Here is a 21,504-nt window from a genome sequence, read left to right as displayed (position 1 = left end):
TTATTCGCGCGGACGAAAGAATACTAGTTACGCATTAAAGAGAGTTTAAAGCGGGACACTTGTCTTCCATTCGGCTGGCGGCAACTTTTATCTGCGCTATACTCGAGTGGCCCAATGAAATCTTTCCCCTAATACGGGGATGAGGGAGAGCTTTATCTCTTACTTTAAAGTTCAAAACTTCATCTGCGGTGGCAATTCCAAAATTTCCTCTTTAAGCTCGGATGGAGCGAATGTAAGCGTTCTCCCGTATCGATCGATAGTCTCTCTCGTGCTTCTTTCTCTGTTGCTTCCTCTCTTCTGTTCTCCTCCTCTCGTCACCATCTCGTCCTTCCCTTCTCTCTCTCTTTCTCTCTAAATGCGGCAATTGTGTACAGCGTAACCAATGACGCAAAGTTATAACGTGCACGCGTGAAATTAAACGGCGACGTGCGACGAATGTTAGGTAGTTTCGCGAGAGAATATCTAATTTTTATGAGCCTAGCGACAGCTTGTCTCCGTGATAACACGATACCGAAATAATATACTATTCTTGTCGCTTCCTCTTTAATTTTTCTCTCATCTCACTCTCTCTCTCTATTTCAACTTTCTTTTTATATACGTTTCAACAGCGAGGCCTCGTATTCCAAATTTTCTGTCTCACCTAAATCGCGCGACGTTTCATTGCGTATTTTCGCAGAAATCTCGCTTCAATAAAATGTTCCGCGCCGAGATACCGCGGTAATTTGTATTCTCAAAAATGTAAGCGACATCCGTGAGATCAGCGAGATTCGAAAATTCCGTAAAAAATAAAAAAGGTAAAAAGAAGAAAAAAGAGAGTTTAAAAAATCCCAATTCGTAGGGAGAACAAACATAGAAGGAGTATTATTTCACCTCCCTTTTTCTCGCGTGGTTTCCGTCGCGTCGGCAGATTCGCCCGGATTTAACGATGAAATTGTTTACCGATCGTGACGCAATTAGTTTCGGGCCCCGGTATTACTTTTATCATTCTCGATAGGCAGCTATAATAATACGTACGTCGCGTCGATATATAAATTACGTTAGCCAATGAAGCGTGAATTTATATTTGCGGTTACGAGACGAAGTAGCGCGCGATATCGCCGATCGATCGGCTCGTTCGACTCTTCCGCGTATCGCGGTTTGCTTAACAAAGATGCTGCGAGAAAGCGAAAGGCTTGAAAGGGTGTTTTCAGTGCGCGCAGCGTCGCGCGGTTTTCTTCACCGAACCGCTGGGAGTTCACCGACCGTTTGGGTGTTACCGTACGATAAACCGGACTCGACGGAAAGGAGAGAAAGAGTCTAACTGCCGCGGTCGCGTGACGCGGTAAGATTAGAGGCGCGGTTGCGTTTTGAAGTTAAGCCGACCCGGTTGCACTCCGCCGTAGCTTAAACCTCGTCCGCGTTTCGTTTTGCTCGCCCTTATTTAGCGGTCGCGCCCCGCGTTCCGGTGCACCTCGCTACCTTTTTACCTTGAGCGGTGGTGTATTTTTGCGGACCCGCGTCTGGCAGGCCACCCCCTTTGCCTCTCCCCCCCCCCTTCCCCGGGGGTGGCTGCAGCGGCATCGGCACGTTTCAACAGACTCTCGCGTGAAGGGATGGAGGAAGCGGTTGCATGCGAGCCATACGTTTACATGTGTACATATTATATATATTTACGCGCGCATATACAATATATGCGCGACACACGTGTCGGTGCGATCAATTTTCAGCCACCGTATACCGTGACACTTTTAATTTATCAGTTTAATTAACGGTATTTATGACCGCGCTCGTCAATTACTGTAGAATCGGCGTCGTGCTGTGCGTTTTCTTTGCGTGCAACGTCCGCCTCCTCGAAAATCGCAGCCCGATAACATTTAAATTTATGTATGTATGAAAAAGCCGATAATTAGCGAGAGAAAATGGCTCTGTACAATGAATGGACGGTCGCAAATGGATTCCGACTGGAATTCTCTAATATTAAGTGGGATTTTTCGCGCGAATCAATGGAATAGTTGAATAATTCCACTAATAGTTTTATATTTACTGTATAATATTTCATTACCCTGAAACCGCCGTTTTTAATTTAACTATCGGGTACTTATCTTAAAAATGCTTTTTCAAAAATTCCTCTACAAACAATTTCTGCGCAATAAATATATGAAGAAACAGAGGTAGAGACAGAGAGAGAGAAAGAAAGAGGGAGTATGGGAAGAATATTTAAATTCACATAAAAGTAGTACGAAGCATTGTGAAATTATGTACGGGATAAAGAACATAAACAAGACTTGTATTTCCATGCCGCGCTGTTCCGTTTTGTTTGCATCTCGAATTTTTGTAATGAATTCAGAATAACAATGCCTTACAAACTGCAATCGCGGAATTAATGATGTTTATCTCGTCGTTCGTACTATAATATAAGGAAAAGACAAATTAAACGAAGAAATAACGTCACCTCGGCCACCCCTCCTGGAGTTAGTGAACTTTTCCGCCGCTGGCGTACACCGCGTGTATTACGAAACCGTATGAAAGAATGAAGCGTCTCGGTGGCGTTCCGTTAAATTGGGAATGGAGTACGGCCAGGTTTGCGCGGCGGCTGGGAAAGGTCGGGGCGGAACACGAATTTAATCAATTTCCGGCCGCACCGCAGCGACGCGGGCGCAAGAGCGGCGATTTTAATTTATCAGTTTAATTAATGGGCATCTGGCGTACGCAGAGCTGCCAATTAAAATCGAATCAATGTCATCGGGGGAGGGTAGGCGCCGCGCGAGTTTCTTCTTTCGCGTTTGCCATCGCGGTGCAAATGTGTATTGAGTAAGGGTCGGTAGTACCGGCGCCGCGTTTGCATATTGCGGAATCCGCATGCAGACAAGCGGCGGAATCCGATAAAGTGACTGAAATATCGCTGGGTGTACCGTATATAGTTCACGCCGAGGGCGAACGTCGAACGGGTCCGCTACCGCCTTGGACGGGAAATGCTTCCGATGTTCGTAAGGGGAGGGAAAGGGGGTGAAAATGCGCGCGCGCGCGCAGTAACGTATAAATTCGCGCACGAATTTCTGGAAACGTTAATAATCTATAGAGATATATAGGTCAAAAGTTACGAGGACGATGAAAGGACGGGCGCGGGGATTGCGCGCCGCTATACGACCTACGTGCGAATTATTCTTGTTAACGTCCTATCGCCGCATATGCGAACGTACGTGAAACGTGGTGAAGCTGGCTACTATTAGCGCGTCTGATGATAATTAATCCCGCGCGCGCGTCCCAAGAGATGTGCCTTGAGTATCGCAATTTTGTTTATGAAACAAAAAAAAAAAAAAAAATTTGCGTTGCTACGCGAGTCTTCGCTCGACGCTATCGCCACTCTGCTCTTTCTCCCGAAATTAAAAATCCACGCGACCGATTTAATATTAAACAGACATAATGCATCGTTATTGCTACAATTACAAAATTAAAGCTTTACATTTGAAGATAATCCTCGCTAGAGATATAAAATCTTTTATTTTTTTTTTTTTTTTTTATACGACATTCGTATTTTATTTTAACTATTTTTATTTTTTTTTTTATGAGCAAGTGTCTGATTCTGATTTCATTGGCGATTTCATAAAAATTTTATATAAAAGAAAATATTCTGTTTCGAAAGAGAGATATGCAGATTTAATTGTTGTCGCTTTTCCGCGCTAATTAGAAACGTCGGTGTAAAAGTAGAAGTGCATACGCGGTGGCTGTTTCATCGCGAGAAATTTCTGATGCCATTTACATTTATTGACAGACTCCCTCGTATCTGTATAAAGTAAACGTCTCACAAAATACGGCATGCAGCGTGTCTTACCTTCTCTATTATGCACACGAGATTTATGATAGATCCTACGTCGACGTGATGCTCGTCGCTCCCTAATATAAACGCCTCTGGTATCACTATATTTAGATTGACGAAATGTGACAGTATCCCTGCACTTCTCGAGACCTGAAACACAAATAAATGCGGCGTTGTAAATTATTTTGCATAAAAGAAAAACAAAAATAAAAAAAACAAGCTGGATATAAGTTAACGTACTTAATGCAAACGAGATATTAAAATGACGAAATCAGTTCGCCAAGTTTTATTTTTCGTTTAATAAAGACAACAGAATTTCATAAAACTTGAAAGCCAACAAGGCAGACGTACAGAATAAATATGAAACCGAAAATAAAATTAAAGAACGGAAAGAGCATGACCTTTTTAATATTCCTCTAATTCATTTTAACTTCGTAGAAGATGATAACGGAAAACGTATATAGTAGTATGTATGCAGCCGGGCCAAAATGAATCAGAGAAATAAAATAATAATGTTACTACTAAAATATCGAACTGGTTTCGGTATAATTGCTAGCCTGAAAACTTCTACAGCAAATACAAGAGACTTCGTATATTGTTGAGATAGATTAATTAATTCTGATCAGTTAATCAGAAAAATTTTATTAAGTTATATTTATGAGTTAATTAAATAATTTTTTTTTCTTCGTTAAAATAGAACTTTTTGTAGGTTTTAGTTTTTGAACAGAGAGCTTTAGGTAATTCGTCTCAATTTTAAGATATTTCACATGTTTTCGTAGATACATGTTTTGAAATACGCAAACGTACAATATGAAAGCTGAGTGAGCATTAATTCAACGGGTTTCGAGTACATGGAAATCGGCTTATCGACAACTTTGTCCAAAAATATGCTGTAACGAAATACCGTGTTTTTCAGTGCAGTCCTTTAAATATTTCAACGTGAAAACTGAGTGCTTCCCTGGCAATTTCGATCTTTTTCAGCAAAAAATCTTAAAATAGATAAACCTCGGATATTACATACATATCATCATATTATTTCAATATTATAAAAGAATAAAAAAAAAAAAAAATTGTATCGATTAAAAAAGAATTTTTTGGAACTTCCATGGGAGAGACAAAAAGACATGATTTATGAAACGCGAACGAAATTATAATAAAAAATATTAATGCCGCGCTGCAAAAAATTTCTTTCGCAAACTTTACTTTTTCTTTTCTCTCTCTTTCTCTTTTCTACTTTCCTTTCTTTCAATTTTACTAAAACAACGCGAATATCGCCGCGACATCGTTTTTCTTTCCGGTTCATCTTTTAACGATATTCGGGAAACAAGGCGACCCTTTTTTTTTCAAGTGCGCTCGCTCGAAAAACCATCCCTCTATCCCGAGCACCGTCGGATGTCGCTCCGGATATACGTATGTCGCTTTAGTGCGCCGGGATGCTGCAGCGTGCAGCTGCATCGCTGCAGCTGCAGCGGCTCCGCGAGTCTCCGAGAAAGTTCGCCGCAGGACAATGGTCTCCGTAGATAGGTAGATACACGTAGGTAGGTACGCCGCGCTCATAAAAAAGCATTATGCGAGTTTGAGAAGTGTATCGTTCCGCTGCCAAGTTGGACGAGCGCCGGTCGCCTCCGTCGCGGCGGAACTTTCTTCTTCTTCTTTTCCTCTGCGCGTTTCGCTGCGACCGGCGCGCCGGGCTCTGTGCATCCTCAAAACACATCTCTGCGTATCGTGCGCGTTGCATGGGCGCCGCGGTAAAAATGTCACCGCGAATAAATATACAGTTGGATGCCGGCTGATGGTATTTTTTTTCCCTTTTTTTCCTTTTTTTTTCCTCCCTTTTTTTTTCAAACGCTATACGCGCGCACCTTCTGGCTGCGTATACATTGCGGTTATGAAACGTCATGAAACGCCTGGCTGCTCTTGCCGTTCTCGGTCGCTTCTTCTTTCTCTATTTTTTTTTTTTTTTTTTTTCGTTTTTTTGTTTTTAGAGAAATATGCAGAGAGAGAGAGAGAGAGAAGAGGGGGAAGGGAGAGAGAGAAATAGTCGACTCGTTGTACACGCGCGTCCGGCATTGTCGCACGCGGGTGTATAATCGCATTAATAAAACGGTATATTCTATGGGCGACGCGTTATAATAGCGGCGCAAAGTCTTGTGTGCTTTTGCATGACAAAGGAGGAAATTGACAAGCGCTGATGCTCTTGTTGTCACGGCAGCGGTGGATGGGTCACTCTCGCTGTACAAAAGAACCGTAGATAGGAGAAGAGAGCCCAGTTAATTAAATCCTCGTACCTACGTTTAACTGTCTTGAAAAAAAAAATCTGTTATCCGGAAAAACGGCGTATCTGTCGCTACGAATGTACGATAATAACGAGTAACGTTAACCACCTGCGGCTAGACGCGACGGTATTTTTTTTTAAGCCGGCTAATATTTTTATTATCGCAACTTTTATTCTTTATTCTCTAACCGAGTACATCTCGAATGTAAAAATAATTCGCGTACGTTCAACTTGAAGAGTTCTCTTTGACCCCGCGAACAAGAATTAAAATTGTTTTCGCATGTAGAAGCAATTATACACGTGACGCCCTTTTGTTTTCGATGATGAGGCGCTAACTTGTCGCTTCGTTCGTTAAAAGTCATCCAAAGTGCAAGGGTACTTTTGTCAGAGCGACCATTGGCGTATTGACGTTTTTCGTAAAAGGGAAGGCCAGTTTTCAGAATGATCGAGGGATCCCACGGCACGTGAAGTATGCACGCGGGGTGCGCGAATTTGCGGCTAACCAATGCGATAGTACATTCGCAGTGATATACTCGCTCACTTCGTTGGCGAACTCCATAAATACGTTGCAGTCGGGCCGGTGCCTTGCTCGCTGGCTTCTCGGCATCGCAAATAAACGGTCGGCGCGGCCGACGTATATGCAAAATCCCGCGGGTTAAAAGTATGTGCGTTCTGATTAATCGGCCGGCACGCGACGCGAGGGTTTTTTTTTTTTTTTTTCCGCCCTTTCGCGATCCCGATCACCAAGAGAGAGTGCGCCGCATTGATCGCGCCGCGAGTGACGTTTATTCTCATCGCGCTTGAATAACGGCAGATAAATTTGCGAAGGAAATATTACCGCGCGCGTGCTTTTCTCACGAAATTTTATCTTGCCGCGGCAGAGGGAACGGTCGGGGCTGAGCGCCGCTATAAATGTTGCGCCATGAATTTCGTCGGCGGACGACGGGCGGGGGAGGTTCTTTTTTTTTTTTGCCAGCTTTTCAAGATAAAATCGCGGACCATCTGGCGCGGATATGCGTTTACAATTACCGCCGCGCTGCGAATTGCCTATGTAAATGTCGCTCGTCGCGTTTCGAATTGAACCGCGAGCTCTATTTTTTTTTTTTCTTTCTTTCTTTTTTTTTCTCTTTTTTTCTTTCCCCTCTCTCGCGATTAATACGCGAGCCGCGTCGCGTGGCAGCACGGGATAACCTTTCCGAGCGAGGATTATCGACCTCGTGTATCGCTCGTGCGTCTTTCTTTCGTCCTCTTCTTTCCATCGGTGCCTTCGCAAACGCGGACCCTCTTATTTGACGCGCGGTGGGGATAAAAAATGACGTCTGTCACGGATCGGGCCGTTCGAAAATCTCCCAATTGTACCGAGAAGAAGAGAGCGGAGTCCTGGATTTTCAGGAGTAAGGCTCGAGCATATATCAGCCGGGGCCTCGTTTCCCCCTTGCGAAACGTTTCACGGAAATACGCTCTTTGCGTCGGCCATTTGACCTCGGCGCAAATATATTAGAGAAGTTCCTTATAAGCACGCGGCTCGACGTGCTCGTGGCAGATGCGATTATCACTTTAACTTTTCCAGGATAATGCGTTCCCTTTTTACCAGGCTTCTTCTTATTTTGTTTACGTGAATCTTGCGATAAAAAAAAAAACTTATAAAAAATAATTTTTTTTTTAATATTTATTTAACGCGCTTCGATGTAATAATTTTTTTTTTTTTTTTTACTTTACTCTAAGTATAATTATTAAATTAATAAAAACTTCACATTTTGTTTTGTCCCTTTTCCCGTTTTCGTTAATTATAGTCGCGTATCGATTAAAAATTCCTGCTATAACCGAAGAATATTTCTTGCACAACAGTTTCGCGGTCGCTAAAAATTACAGGATTCGGAAAAATCTGAAGATACGACTCTTCATTTATCTTCGATCGTTCTCCCTCGCATGCGTTTTGATTAAAAGCTCCCACGTCGGTAGAAACCATCCCACCTTCGTATACTTGTTTGCGTAATTGAAAGTAGAACCGCAAGTATTTTATTTGCAAATATTCTCCGTTGATACTCCTTTGTGAAACTTATCGTATCGCGCTAATACGCAGCGGACGCAGCGCGCAAATTAGATTTAATGGAATTTAGTTTAGCCAGTCGAGTTATTATCTTTACAATACATTAGCTATTTATTTGTTATTCCGAGCGCGGTGGATGTATCGATAAATAATTCTGTATTCATTAACGATCACCTCGCGCATTTATCCGGTGCCACGCGTGTTTCGAAAACTCGCCGTTTTCTTTTAATCCGATTAAATGCGATGATAGTTACGATTATAATACGTATTGAAAATTGGAATGTTTCTCGGGCGGCAAATCACGTTTAACGCACCTTTCTCTGCTTTCCCGCATTACTGCAATTGGTTTTTTTTTTTTTTACTTTTTATTTTTTATTTTTACGTGCATCGAGAGTATCATGCGCCAATTTTTCTGTAAAAGAAGATATGTTCCTTTCATTTTAAAAAAAGGGGAAAAAAAAAACAAAACAAAAAAACACGTGCACTTCTATTATTTTCAAAATGAACCACCGATGCATGGTGTTTCTGTTCTCGTAGCTGAAACTACGGAAATAATAATTTGTGGAAACATATCCTCGTTGCTCATAACCTTTGCCTTTATGGTTTCGCCGGACGTGGCGTACAGCGTATATTTTCACAATAAAACTTGTTCTATCTTACGCGGCGCTTTTTCGCGCTCGTGCTCGTGCATTTAACACGGCTAACGTCACGGGCAAGTGCCTCCTGCGCCAGGGAACGCCTTTCTGTTACATTAAAAGAGTAAAAGGAGCGAAGAGCACAATTTAACAATCACCTTCCGGTAAAGGAAAAGAAGTAATCGAAATTCATGATCCCCCCGCCTTTGACTGCCGATTACAATATTCCTTTCCGCCGGGCGCCTGCAATTTATATTTATTTCTTAGTTAACTCGATTTCCAAATTCCTCGCAAAATAACGGCGACGAGCGCCGGGACGAATGCAATTTTCTCATCGGTCCGACGTTTTTTTATTCGCCGCGATACGAGGATACTTTTTACAATCGCGTTCATATGTCAGTTTCTAGCAGAAAAGCGGGCCAATGAAAAACGTCCGTTTCCCTCTTAGAAACGCGAGCGTAAAATATTCAGTGCATAAATACAACGTCCTCATACGTCGACTTTCCTGAAACGGCCGGTTCCCGCAAAAGAAAAGTGACGTGGGAAAAAGCGCGGGTCTCGGTTGCGAATCGGCGACGTCATCGTCGCCGTCTCTCGTCGTAATCCAAGTTCTTTTCTTCACCGACTTGTCAAACACACGGGCCGAAAAGTGTCACCTGTTCGCCGCGGCACGCGAGATATATATATATATATATATATATATATACGCGGTTTCAAACTGAAATGCTATTTGCACGAGCCGCTTTATCCCGTGCTTATCGTAAACAAGCGCGCGTCAATCCCGCTTAAAGGGGGTTGCCACGCATCTTAACTCTTCGGCTCAGAAATTCCGCCGGCGAAACAGCGATTCGCGTTTACGCGATATATCTATCTATCTCACTAACGTAATTCCGGCGATTTGTCAAAGCCGTCAGTATTATTTAAATACCGTACTGCTAAGGAATCATATAATTCTTAATTAAATACCAACGAGCGGGGGAGGAGGAGTGCGCTTCAAAGGGGAAGGGAAAATATTTTAATGACGCGACGTTTATTTTGCAAAAATATATGTCGGCTCCCGAGTAGCGAAAATCGTGACCGATAAGTTGCGGCGTATGCGTCTCTCTTACCATAATGCCAGATCATCCTCTTATGTATGTTTTACGCCGTACCGCTAAGCACCTGTCTCGATCGTGCTTACGTTGGGGCTTTCCGCAGAGTACGAGGAGGGGCCATAACTCGCGCGGCGGCGTGCCGTGGCACGTTCGTGACCGATGATATACGTAATGACGTTCGACGACGTGTCAAACGGCGCGTGGACGATAGCTCCGTGGACGTAAAGCCGTTTCGGTGAGTCGAGCTGGCATGAATAGCGACAGCCGACATGCATGCATACAACGGCGATGGTAATTTGTATGAGGCTCACGCGAGAGGTTTCGGGTGACTGTGATACGCAGGGGTAAACTTTCGCATGGATATCGCTCCTAATTCCGATACACAGGGCGTTAAATCGTCACCCTTTTCGACTAGCTCTCTCGCTTTCCGCCTGCGAGCTTTGCATACGCGTCAGCGCGACGGCGGTGATTGGGCGGGATGAAACGGAACTAGAGGTCCTAAAGCAAAAAAAAAAAATTTATTGCGTCAGCGAAAGGATAATCAACGTTTGCGTTATCGTTGTAATACTTAGCCATCGTTATCGTTTGCGTCCTTTAGTCGTTATTTAGTCATGCAGATTGGTAAGTCGCGTGATTTTTTTTTTTTTTTTTATAGTTTGTAATTGGCGTCTCTAAAAAAATAGCGCGCGCGTATCGCGTCAAACGAAAGAGTAATTCATCTCCAAATAATATTTTAATAAATAAATAAATAACATTAACGGGAATAGAATTTTCCGTTTATTTTAATACTTTCAGAGATAATATTAAATATTTTCCGTGATCTTTTATGAAATTCGAATAAAAAGCAACAATTATATGTATATTTTATATTTTATGTCATAAATATTTCGCCCCTTACGAGTGCAGGAATAATTGTTATGGAACTGAAATATTTACCGACATAAATAATATATTACGTAAACACAGATATACACGTAAACTTGTGTAGAAAAATAAATGAGAACCTAACGCGATCGTGATAAACGCGAAGTTAACGCGGTGTCGTTGGCCGCTGATAATTTATTCTGCTCACTCGATCTAATATTTATAAAAAAAAAAAAAAGAAAAAAGCGACAGGTCGGTGTCAATTGATACTATCGCGAGGTCTTTCGAAGTGAAGAGCTCAACTAAGATACATTCGAAGCTATTAATTACGGAAATGTCAAGCTCAGGAGGGTCAAGTTGTCCCGAGATAGGTCAGCCGCGAAAGATCCGCGTGAATGCCGCGCACACAGGGAGCAGTTTAATCTTTTTATCTCGAGCCGGCGGTGGCTCTCCCGCGCTATTTATAATCCATAGGTACTTCTGGGAATTGACCCGGGTACCTGTTTCGAGGTGTGACACGTCGGGTCCGAGAAAAAGGCCGCGGCGCGCACTCGCGGCTGGGGCGTTTTCATCTAACGCGACCATCTGTATTACTTGACGTCGTACTTTCTTCTCCGTGTAACGGGGACGCGATACCTCCGTACGTCCAAACGCGTACGTGACAGACGACAGATTGGCCCGGGGGTACTTACGTCGATAAGAGGACCGCGGGGTTGTGCGAGAGCGCGAAACGTACCGCGAGTACACATCACCGGGAGAGCGAGGATGAGAAAAAATTGCCCCACCTACGCGCGGACAGACGTAATATTTTCTTGTTTTCCATCATAACGTCGGCGGGCGCAATGACACCGTCATTCGCGAGCTAAATGTACCCGGGAGCGCGGAAGTTACACGAAACTCCATCCGTATAATCAACGCGCGGCGGTGCTCGCCCCCGTTCGCGTTTCCATTTTGCACGGCGGAGAGAATCTAGACACGCCGCGAGAAGTTTACTTCTCAGCCGTCTTTTCGATATACGTTCTGATATATGGTGGGTGATATCTTCTTACGTGGGCGAATTTTTATACGTACCGTCGGAGAAATGAGAGAAAATTGTCAGCCGCGCCGTGGGAAACCGACGGCATCGGGCTGGAAAATATAACGGCCCTCGCGGTACGTTAATCAATTCTGTCGTAGCGTTAATAAATCCCCCGCGCAACACGGTTGTAACAACGGGCGTTTTGCAGAAAACTGCGAGAAAATTCATTACAAAAATCTCCGTTAGCCATTCAAGACCGGCCATTAATTACAAACGTTCTATTAACACGAATTCAGCTCGGGTAGCGGCGGCGACGGCCGCAAATATTCTGCTTTTTGCCGTCGTTATTTCCGAGTTTCGCGGGAGTTGCGAAGAGACGTGGTGAGGAGAAGGAGGGACCGGGCTCGTTTTGGCTCGCGTAAACGTCCCTCGAATTTTCGCGAGGACCGTCTACAGCCGGGACTGTTCGGGGGCTGTTTGGAACGGTGCAGCTCGTTCGAGAATGAGGGGCCCCGGTATAAAAGCCTCGGTCATAATGAGTTCTTTCCGCCGCCACCGTCTCCGTGCTTTCGCCTCGCTAAAATAGAGAAAGAGAGAGAGAGAAAGAGATGCGATTTCCGCGCGCATAAGCCTCGGCATAAGCCGCGTCGACGCGGAAACATACGGTGGAGTGCCGGTGGGTAGAGAGAACAACGGGAGAAAAAGAATACTAGGGTAGGCTGAGGAAAAGGGTTGCTAGGCTCAACTTATTCGTCACTTTCGTCGGAGGGGGCAACGACCATCGCGGCACCTCCATTGTACGCCGCAATGACGACCGAGAATCGTTTGTCGTTGTCGCGACCCAATGTCGATGACGCGTCTCGCCCACCGCGTGCCGACAAGGGCGTTCGATTAAATCGTGCCGCCGCAGATCCGGGCCCCCTATTTATTTTTAATCGACGTGGGAGAACGCAACGACGCTCCCTTGTGATTAACGCGCTCTAGATTCGCCGGTCAGAGGTATCGCCGCTCGATAACTATGTGCCGATGTACGCTCGATCGAAACGAAAAGTGGAACGTATTCAACGATGTCTTTTAACACACGCAAAAAAAACGGCCACGTGCGCTTTAAACCTTGAGAATTAAACGTTAATCCTATCGGGAGGGATATAAAGAGGGCATTTATTCCATTTCTTTCTATTATCGAGGTAGAGATAAAATAATTAATGGATTAATTAATCCATTGAGATCGCATAACCGTTCATAATACACGTTTAGCCGAATAATGAAAGAAATTAATAACGAGGATTGAATTCAACTTTTTTACGATTCAATGCCAGTTTCGGGTAATAATTGAACCGAAATTTTCAATTATTAAATGTTGTATTAAGTTAAGGTTATATATATTTTTTGATAAACATTACGCCATATGGAGAGCTTACAAATTTTAAAATCTGACCTGCTTTTCTTTCTCAAATACGCTGTAGCCGGAGTTTATTATTAATTAACAAGCGTATAATTGGGCATTTCCCAAAGGTTATTACATTCATTATCGGCAAATATCAGCCAACAATCAATAATGCAAACTCAACAAATAATTAAAGATTTGAAATATCAAAAATGTTAGCCTATATTCCCCACTTCATAAATCTTAAAAAATTATAATCCTTTTATCAGTTATTACAAAAAGTTTATTATTTTCAAAAATATAATTATTATTAAATCTATGATTTTAATTAACGTTTACAAGTTTACACTCGATTTTTATTACCTTTTTTTTTTTTTACCTCCGTGAAAATAAATGCTCCGGCTTTAATTATCGAAAGATAAATACGGTCTCTGGATTATTAATAAAAGTAACATTGAACTTGATATAATATCGCGCAATCATTTAATGATGTAATAAAAAAAAAAGGTCTCTTTATATCCCTCGTGCTTTCTTTTCTTTTTTCTTTTTCTCCTTCTATCCATTTGTCTAGCATTCTTGCTATCGCCCCCCCACGAGTTTTAACGACATTCGCGCGTTATTACTTTCCTCGTATGATAAATTCGAATTAGTTGTTCTCGATAAAATTGTTCGAGCGGCTTTGAAGAGTAATACGTCCCATCAACGGATCTGATCGGTTATTGAATGTTTGACTCGCACAGGACACAGACGATGATCGATAGAACATCATGTTACACGTTATTAAAATACTTTAGCAATAGCTGTACAGTGATTTATCTCAGCCATCCGCTTTTTTTTTTCGCGCGATGGGAAAGGGGGGGGAACGGGGTGGGCGGGGAGAGCGCGTGGTAAAAAATGTCTTTAGCTCTTCCTCTCGTCATTTGCGCGAAAGTCACCGGCGTTGCATGGCTCACTGGTATATAGGGCACGTGTCGATCGTTACAAAGTCCGCCTGTACTCACAGGACGTACCAATGACGAGTTAACGGGAAAGAGGATTGGACTTCCCGCAGTTCGCCGAGGTGATTCGAAGGTGAAACGAGCAGCGAAACATTTTCATTTCCCCGCAGGGTTCAGAACGACGACGCACCGGCGTCCTGAACTCCGCCACTCTCTTGTTAGCCCGGTTAAATCCGAGGTAGAGTTAATTCGGTTTGTTCCACGGTCAGGAATCTCGGAAAGCCATTGGACTTTGCTTTACGTGACTGACCGTTCTGACAGTGGCAATTTCTTGGCGGGGACACGGCACGGCGGGAAAGTCATCGCGATCACTTCAACGCGATCGGGCGCGGGGATTAATCCCGCAAAAATCGACTTGATTATTACTTCGGTAATCATTTTTTTTCGCCCCGATTTCGAGTTTAAAAGCTTCGCGAAAAGGGAAACGTTGTAGAAACAACGAAGAAATTAATTTATTCCAACATTTATTGAACGTAAAACAAATTTTTTTTTTTTTTTTTAGTAATCCGTGAAAGAACTTTTTAGGGAAAATAAACACTAGCTAATTAAAACAACGTTATAATAATTAATACATAACCGCAAAGGAATTCGTGAAATTAAGTTTCATTATCTAATAAATTTAACGATGCGGTCGAATCGTCATTAGAAGCAAAAAGGAATGCGAGTAATCGGCTATGACGTTTGAGATTGCGAACATTAAGGCGATTCCTGGACTGCCGAGAACTTAAACAGGTAGATCGTCCGTGTTGACTTTCCGCTCATTAGTAAACCGATAAGGAGATCTAAGGAGCTGCAAGACATATCGTTGAAAACACGGGGAATTGCGGTACGTACGAGAAATAGACCGGGCTATATCGCCGTGCGCGGAACGGTCGTCAACCCCAGGCTTTTCAGTAAAGGCTTTTAGAAAACGTGTACAAGACGGAGTCATCGGCTTTAAACGGCCAGTATATATATCGACACGGCAGATGCAGCCCCAGCGATATTTAAAGCGCAGTTGTTTATCGCGACGTGTAATTGTGACAGCTACTTTTTCCAACTGCCGTACGAGAACAATGTATTTTAGTACGCGAACGGCGATGCACGTGTACTTTTAGTTATAAATAAAGAATCCTTTTCCAATCGCGGGAGGAAACTTAATTGCGAACGCAAGAAAGTCCAACAGATCTTGATTAAATTTTTATAATCAATCAAAATAAAGCTATTTTCGCTTGGCCCGGATTTGAAATATTTTAATATTAAAACGTTTTTATATATTAGAATATTGCGTTATTGATTAAGATTTAATTTTAACTAAAGACGGTATCTTCTCTAATCAATTTATTTTCATTTTAGTTCAGATTTATTTATTACTTAATATAATGAATTTTATTAATAAATAAATCTGGACTAAAATAAAATATATTTAATATAATTAATTATATATATAATAATTTAAGATTTAAATAACACGAAGAAGTTAATAAATACAAGAAAAAAAGAAAAATTACAAATTACGAAAGAAAAAAGAAATTATTGTTTCAGAAAAAGACTTGCGATTTCTCTTGCGTGTAATCTTTGAAAATTTTTAAATATAAATGTCCCATTTAAATACGTAACATCGCAGTGAAATTGCGCTGTATGATGGAAACCTTGTTTTCGTTAAAGCTAGATATAAAAGTTCATCGCTGTTGCACAATTATAGTCATATCAAATATAAATGACACATTCCATTCATCATGTCGCGTTCTGTTTTAACAAATGGATATATTAGGCGGAATGGTTATTTCCCAATTCTCTCCAGATTAAAATGTGCATTCCGAAAAATGCAGCATATATTTCGCATATTGACTTCGCAAAATTGTGACACGCTAAAGCGACGCCGGCTGAAAACGATGTTGGCCCGCGTTTGAATATGAGACACGCACATCGGCGTTCGACGTATTTTCGAGAACGCTCAACATATTTATATAAAAGTCCATTAGCAGCTTTTACGTTCTTTTATCTCTTACGAGAGTCGCAATTTTCTTTAACCATTGAGAGCGACGGTGAATGGTTTCTCTTCGCGATAGGAAAGCTATTTGTTCGACGGTCAGAAAATACCAATACCTCCGACGACCCCGGCGCGTGATCTACCGCGAGAAAAAAGGACTCACGCCGAGCGGGGGGGAGGGGGGGCGGCGGGAGGGGATTTCTTTTCCGTATATACGTATATATAAAATAATTTCTATTTGCGAGCGCGGGCGGAGTCGCGGGCTCTTTCCTATACGGGTGGGACGTGGATATTATGTGACATACATCTCTTATGGAACGGCGGCGAGAGACTTCGCCGTGAAAAGTGAAGTCCCTTCGAGAATGCGCCGGGCGATATGTGGCGGTGGCCGGTCCAGTGTGGACGGATAAGACGAAAATTCGATTTCAGCCGTCGTCAGCCTGTATCACATATCGGCGGAAATGTTCGTTTTTGCTCGAAATAAATTTCACCGACGTGAAGACGAGGGGCGAACGAGGGGGGATGGAGGGGAGAATACCGCGGGTATCTCCCGGCAACACGCGACCGCAGCTCGCGAGAGTTGGGAGGTGGGGGGGTTTCCGTGCGAGGGTGCACGTGGGCACCTCCCTCTATCCCGTGTCCCCGCGGTATCGGTCGAGCTTCCCCTTTTCTTCAGCTCCTGGGAGACTTTAAAGATTTCAAGTTATAACCGCGCGGACGGTGAGAGAGAAAATCCCTATCCTGAAAATTGCGTTCCCATGACTGGAACGTCTCGCCGCTATAATGTATCACTCTCGTGCCTTTTCTTAACCGGACTTGGAAGATTCCATCTTTGCCTCTATCCGATGACCGTTCTCGCGAGGTATTCAATAGCGAAAAAGCTGAGTAGTTATCGCCGCTGACATTGTTAAATGGTTAGAAAAAAAAAAAAAAAAAAGAAAACTAAACTAAAAGAATGGAATTATCAGTAAGTAAATTATACGCGTGAATAATATATTAACGGAGTATAATTGTGTATGTTACGTGTTTATTACAATAATGTCAACGCGTTATTCGAGAAGTCGCACAACGTGCGACGTGAAATATTAATCAATGCACTTGAAGCATTAAAATCAATTAAACTGACATTAAGAAATGATATTAAGTGGTTCTGCTTCTGATAGATTCTGTTATCTACTTCATTACTTATTTGCATATGAAAATGAGGGGGGGAGGGTGGGATTAGTATTAATATTTATAACGATAAAATGGGTACTGCTTTATATAAGACCTTTAAATTATTATATCCTTTCTATTGACGTTTTCTCTTTCTTTTGAATGCATTATACATACAAATACCTTTCGAAATAATGTATGGCGTAATGTTCGTTCTAGTTTATTCATAATTACTTGAGCGTGATATTGTTCATTAAAAATTACGCAGCTCCTTGTCAAAGTTTTATACGTTTAAATGCAATAAATTAATCGTCTGAAAGATTCGCGGAGATTAATATTTCAATATATTTAAAACAAATAGATTCGTTTGCTATAATAAAATCGTTTAAATTTCTAAATTTAAAAAGTCAGAAAATCGAGTGCATTTTTTTTTCTTTCGTTCCTCCTCCCTCTTTTTTTAACTACCGAAACTCCGCGACGGCATTTTATTTCCATTAAACATGCGATTTCCAATAACAAGGTTCGTACCTTCAGAATACGGAGAGGTTTAGGTTAAAATAAAATCACATGCCTTCTCACTTTTTATGGTATCCAATATTTGATCGCGTTATATATACTCCAAAAATCTGTAGAAATATAAGGAATCGAAATAACATTCCATTCAGGTTTTCATATTGCGCGATAGAAAATGCTATAATCTTTTTATGACGCCGCCGATTCCGCTGGTGCTTTGAACGGGAAACCGCAATTTCCACTCGCGTACCCGGTATTCCCAGTCTCTCGCATCTGCGTGCGCAGGATCCGCACGCCGACCTTATTCCGTACACATGGTACGCAATATCCAATTCCAGCCTTACGCTGATCAGCCCCGCCAGGCCGTACCTTTTTTTTTTTCGCAGGGGAATCCTTACGCGTATGAAAATAAATTGATTCCCCTGTAGTTTTGATCTTATAAAATATTTTAGGACATATTTTCTTTTTTTCTTTCTTTTTTTTTTTTTTTTTCGTTCGGCGAAACTCTCGTCGGCGATGTTATCGATACCCCTCTCGGTCTCTGGATCGTGTACGTATCTCGTGGGAGTGAATAATATAGCAGTTTTCCCGCAGCACATTCAGTTGTGCACTTGTTGATCGAAAAATCTCAATTTGCATTTGCGTCCGACGGATGAAAGATACATATCCGTAGGGCTTGTTATTGGCAAACAATCCTATTAACATCTAAAATACGAAGATGTAAGGCGCCCCTTTTTTTTTTCTTTCTTTTACATTAAATTTAATCGCGTACTCGGCGCGGGTGGGTGTATCGGTGTATGAATCCATATAAATTCGCAAAAATGGTTATTGCTTTATTATCTGTTTATTTCGATGGGTTAATTTTTATTCTCACGCGTATCGCCCGTCCGTTTGTCGAAATCAGTTTATTCGCGCGGAAATTACCGCGGCTGTTTGAAAGTTCCGTGCACGAAGACACGTACATTGCGTATTCGTCGAAAATCCCCCTTCGCACACCCTCCCCCTTTCCCCCCATCTAATCCTAACAAACAAAATGCTACATTTCGAAATCCTCTTTCGTCATGCCGTAACGGCTGCAAACGCAGTAATCATTCCGCAGAGCGTGACGGATTCCAGCGGCTCTTTGAACTGGGAAACCGCAATTTCCATTCGCGCCCGTAGCTCGCAACTGCGTTGGGCACGCACTAATGCATGCACCGCGAAGCACCCGGCGTCCAAGGGAGGACAAAAGAGCGCCCGGTCGCGAGAGCTGACAGAGAAACGCGGAAAACTGATTTCCTCTTTTCCGCCGTTTGGTGCAATTGCCCTTCCGCCAGCGCGCGATGCACGAATGTCTGAAATTGCACGTTGACTTGACTATCTCGACGTAAGCTCCTGAGCGATTCTTTCCACCTTTCCGTCCAGTACCATCTGTCTCGCGTACATCCGCGCCGCTCGTATTACCTTCTCGCTCTCTCTTTCTCTCTCGCGAAATTCGGTGGACAGCTCGCCGTAAATTGGACGCCTATTATTTCACACGTTGCCCGAGTTTAGTCTCTCGGAATTTACTTTCTTTTCTTCCATTTGCCGCGCGAATCAGCCCTTCATTTCCCCCCGGTGTGTATTCGTTTCTCGCTCCCGTTCCGCCCTTTACATCGCGCACTCGTTTACACGCACTTTCCAACTTGCCGTTCCCACCCCATCCGTTTTCATTACCTTTTATCGCCGTCGGATTAGTCGTCTGTTTTAGTTAGCTTAAGTAGAATCCTTTTGGTCGCGTTCCAAACAGCAGCGACGCCGTTTAATTTCCTTATAGACGTCGCCTCTTTCTTTTTCTCTCCTACCGGGGTGCCTTTACGTTTAACCGTTTACACGTCGCTCTCTTCCCCGTTGTTATTTTACTCCGCTATTATCACCAAGTTGTTGTTTACCGCCGTTTCAGCTATCCATTAGTTTATTTCTCGGTGACGAAGGATTGGCGACTTCTTAACAAAAGCGCCCGGGCGCTTACACCCCGTCGAAGGGGGAGGGGGGGGGGAAGGAGTTTCAGTACAAATGCCATTAATAAACCCACGCCATTAATGTACGTTTTCTAATTCCACCTTTTACTTGTTTGAATAAATCTCGGACGCGCGTGACTTAAAAATATACAATGCACTTTTCCTGAACTCCAAGTTTCCCCAGGATTTCTCGGAGCGTCATCAAAGGGGTTTTCTCCTTTGCTCGTTCTGTCTGTCTTTTCGCTCCGTTTCCGTCTGTCTATTTTTCTTTCGAGTTCCGCGCTTGCTTTTCTTCACTTCTCGTCGTTCCGCTCTTCCCTTTCCCTCCTGTCCGCCCAACCAACCCCTCCCCTCCCCATCTCTCCCCCCCCCGTGCCATCTTTCTTTGTATGTCGTCGAACTTTCTTCTTCGTTACGTCTCTATGTCGCGACTTCTTTCGACTTACTTTCCCGTTTTCTTTGTTTAGTTTCGCGCACATATATATTCGCACTCAAAGAGAACGTTATCTGTAAAATAGTCATTTTATACTTGGTTACTTGTTCGAATAGAGTTAGTCATTCCATTTCCAATAGTAGCTAACGTAAATGATAGAATATCCCAGGTACTCGGACTTCGCTATTTTCTGCAAACGATTCGGATTCCTTTTTCCTCGGTGTATCCTTTTCGCTTAGTTTCTTTTTGCAAGAACTATTTTTCGTTATTTCTTTCTTTTATACTGTTTTATATTTGTCTTTCAATAAAAAAAAAAAAATAAAAAGTAATAATAATAATAATAAAATAGTTAAAAAAAAAAAAGAAAAAGAAAGGAAGAAATATCCGTCCCCTCATCTCTTTGATCTCTTTTCTTCCCAAAGGTATAAAAATATATTTTTCGCATATCTCGATAACAACTACGGGATTGATTGTCGTAGAAAAAAAAAAAAAAAAGGTACAGCGTCGTTGACAGATTTATCGCGATAAATAAAATAAAATTTTCTACAGCTGTTTATTACGGCCGATCTCTCATGTTTAGTTAATGAAATACAGCTCTCACTTATTCCGCGAACATGTCCCCGGTCGGAAAATAAGGTACCGTTGCGTATACGTGTATTGAGGTAATATCCTTTCTACAATCCTCTTTGCCTCCGCGAAGTACACACGTTGCGCTACGACGGATTTTTCCGTTCGTAGTTATCGTTTAATACGACTACTTTACCCGATCTGTACGGGCTCGTATATGCTTTTCTACATTTATTCTGTGTCGAGCGTTTAAGGGGATACAGTCCCGGTGCGCCTAATATAAACGTGCGCCTCCTCTTTCCACTCTCCGTTCACTTCTCTCGTGTAAGAGGAAAAGGAGGTTGGCCGGGGGGTCTCGTTTTCCCTTTTTCAATTTCAACTTCGTCCACAAGCTTTGTCTACTCTCTCGCGTACACGCGCGTATTGCGTTTTTCCGCCGTCTCGCCTCTCGCGGGGACTTTTCTCTCTGTCTACGGCGGACGTGTCCGCGTATATAGCCGAGCGGAGACGCATTAACTCGCAAGTACTCTCGGATACTGTTCGAGGATAACGGCCCCCTGTGTTTCTTTCCTATGCGGCGACGACGGGCGCCCGGGCACCGAAGCGGGATAGCGCGCGCGTTTCGAGGAGACTCGAGAACTGAAAAAGAACGGGGCGGGCAGAGCCAAGGGCTGTTTTGCGTCCCCGAGTCTCGCAGTTTAACGACCGTTCGCTCGAACCGAGCCTGTAATATTCGCGGACGCCTGCGCGACGTACTATTCCCGCCAA

The 21,504-nt window shown here is 42.9% G+C and overlaps 1 protein-coding gene across 3 annotated transcripts in view; it reads right to left on the bottom strand.

The window, feature by feature from the left end:
• Positions 1 to 21,504, bottom strand: part of Dpr12 (defective proboscis extension response 12) — a 229,186-nt gene that overhangs the window by 39,160 nt on the left and 168,522 nt on the right. For all 3 annotated transcript variants that reach the window (XM_070670642.1, XM_070670643.1, XM_070670641.1), the window contains exon 5: positions 3,812 to 3,946. In XM_070670642.1, the coding sequence (XP_070526743.1) occupies positions 3,812 to 3,946 (135 nt within the window). The remainder of the gene's footprint in view (positions 1 to 3,811; positions 3,947 to 21,504) is intronic.

The sequence above is a fragment of the Cardiocondyla obscurior genome, linkage group LG21 (assembly GCF_019399895.1).
Source record: "Cardiocondyla obscurior isolate alpha-2009 linkage group LG21, Cobs3.1, whole genome shotgun sequence".
In the NCBI taxonomy this organism is placed as follows: Eukaryota; Metazoa; Arthropoda; class Insecta; order Hymenoptera; family Formicidae; genus Cardiocondyla; species Cardiocondyla obscurior.
Note: the sequence above shows the minus strand (reverse complement) of the source record. Positions and strands in the feature narration are given on the sequence as shown.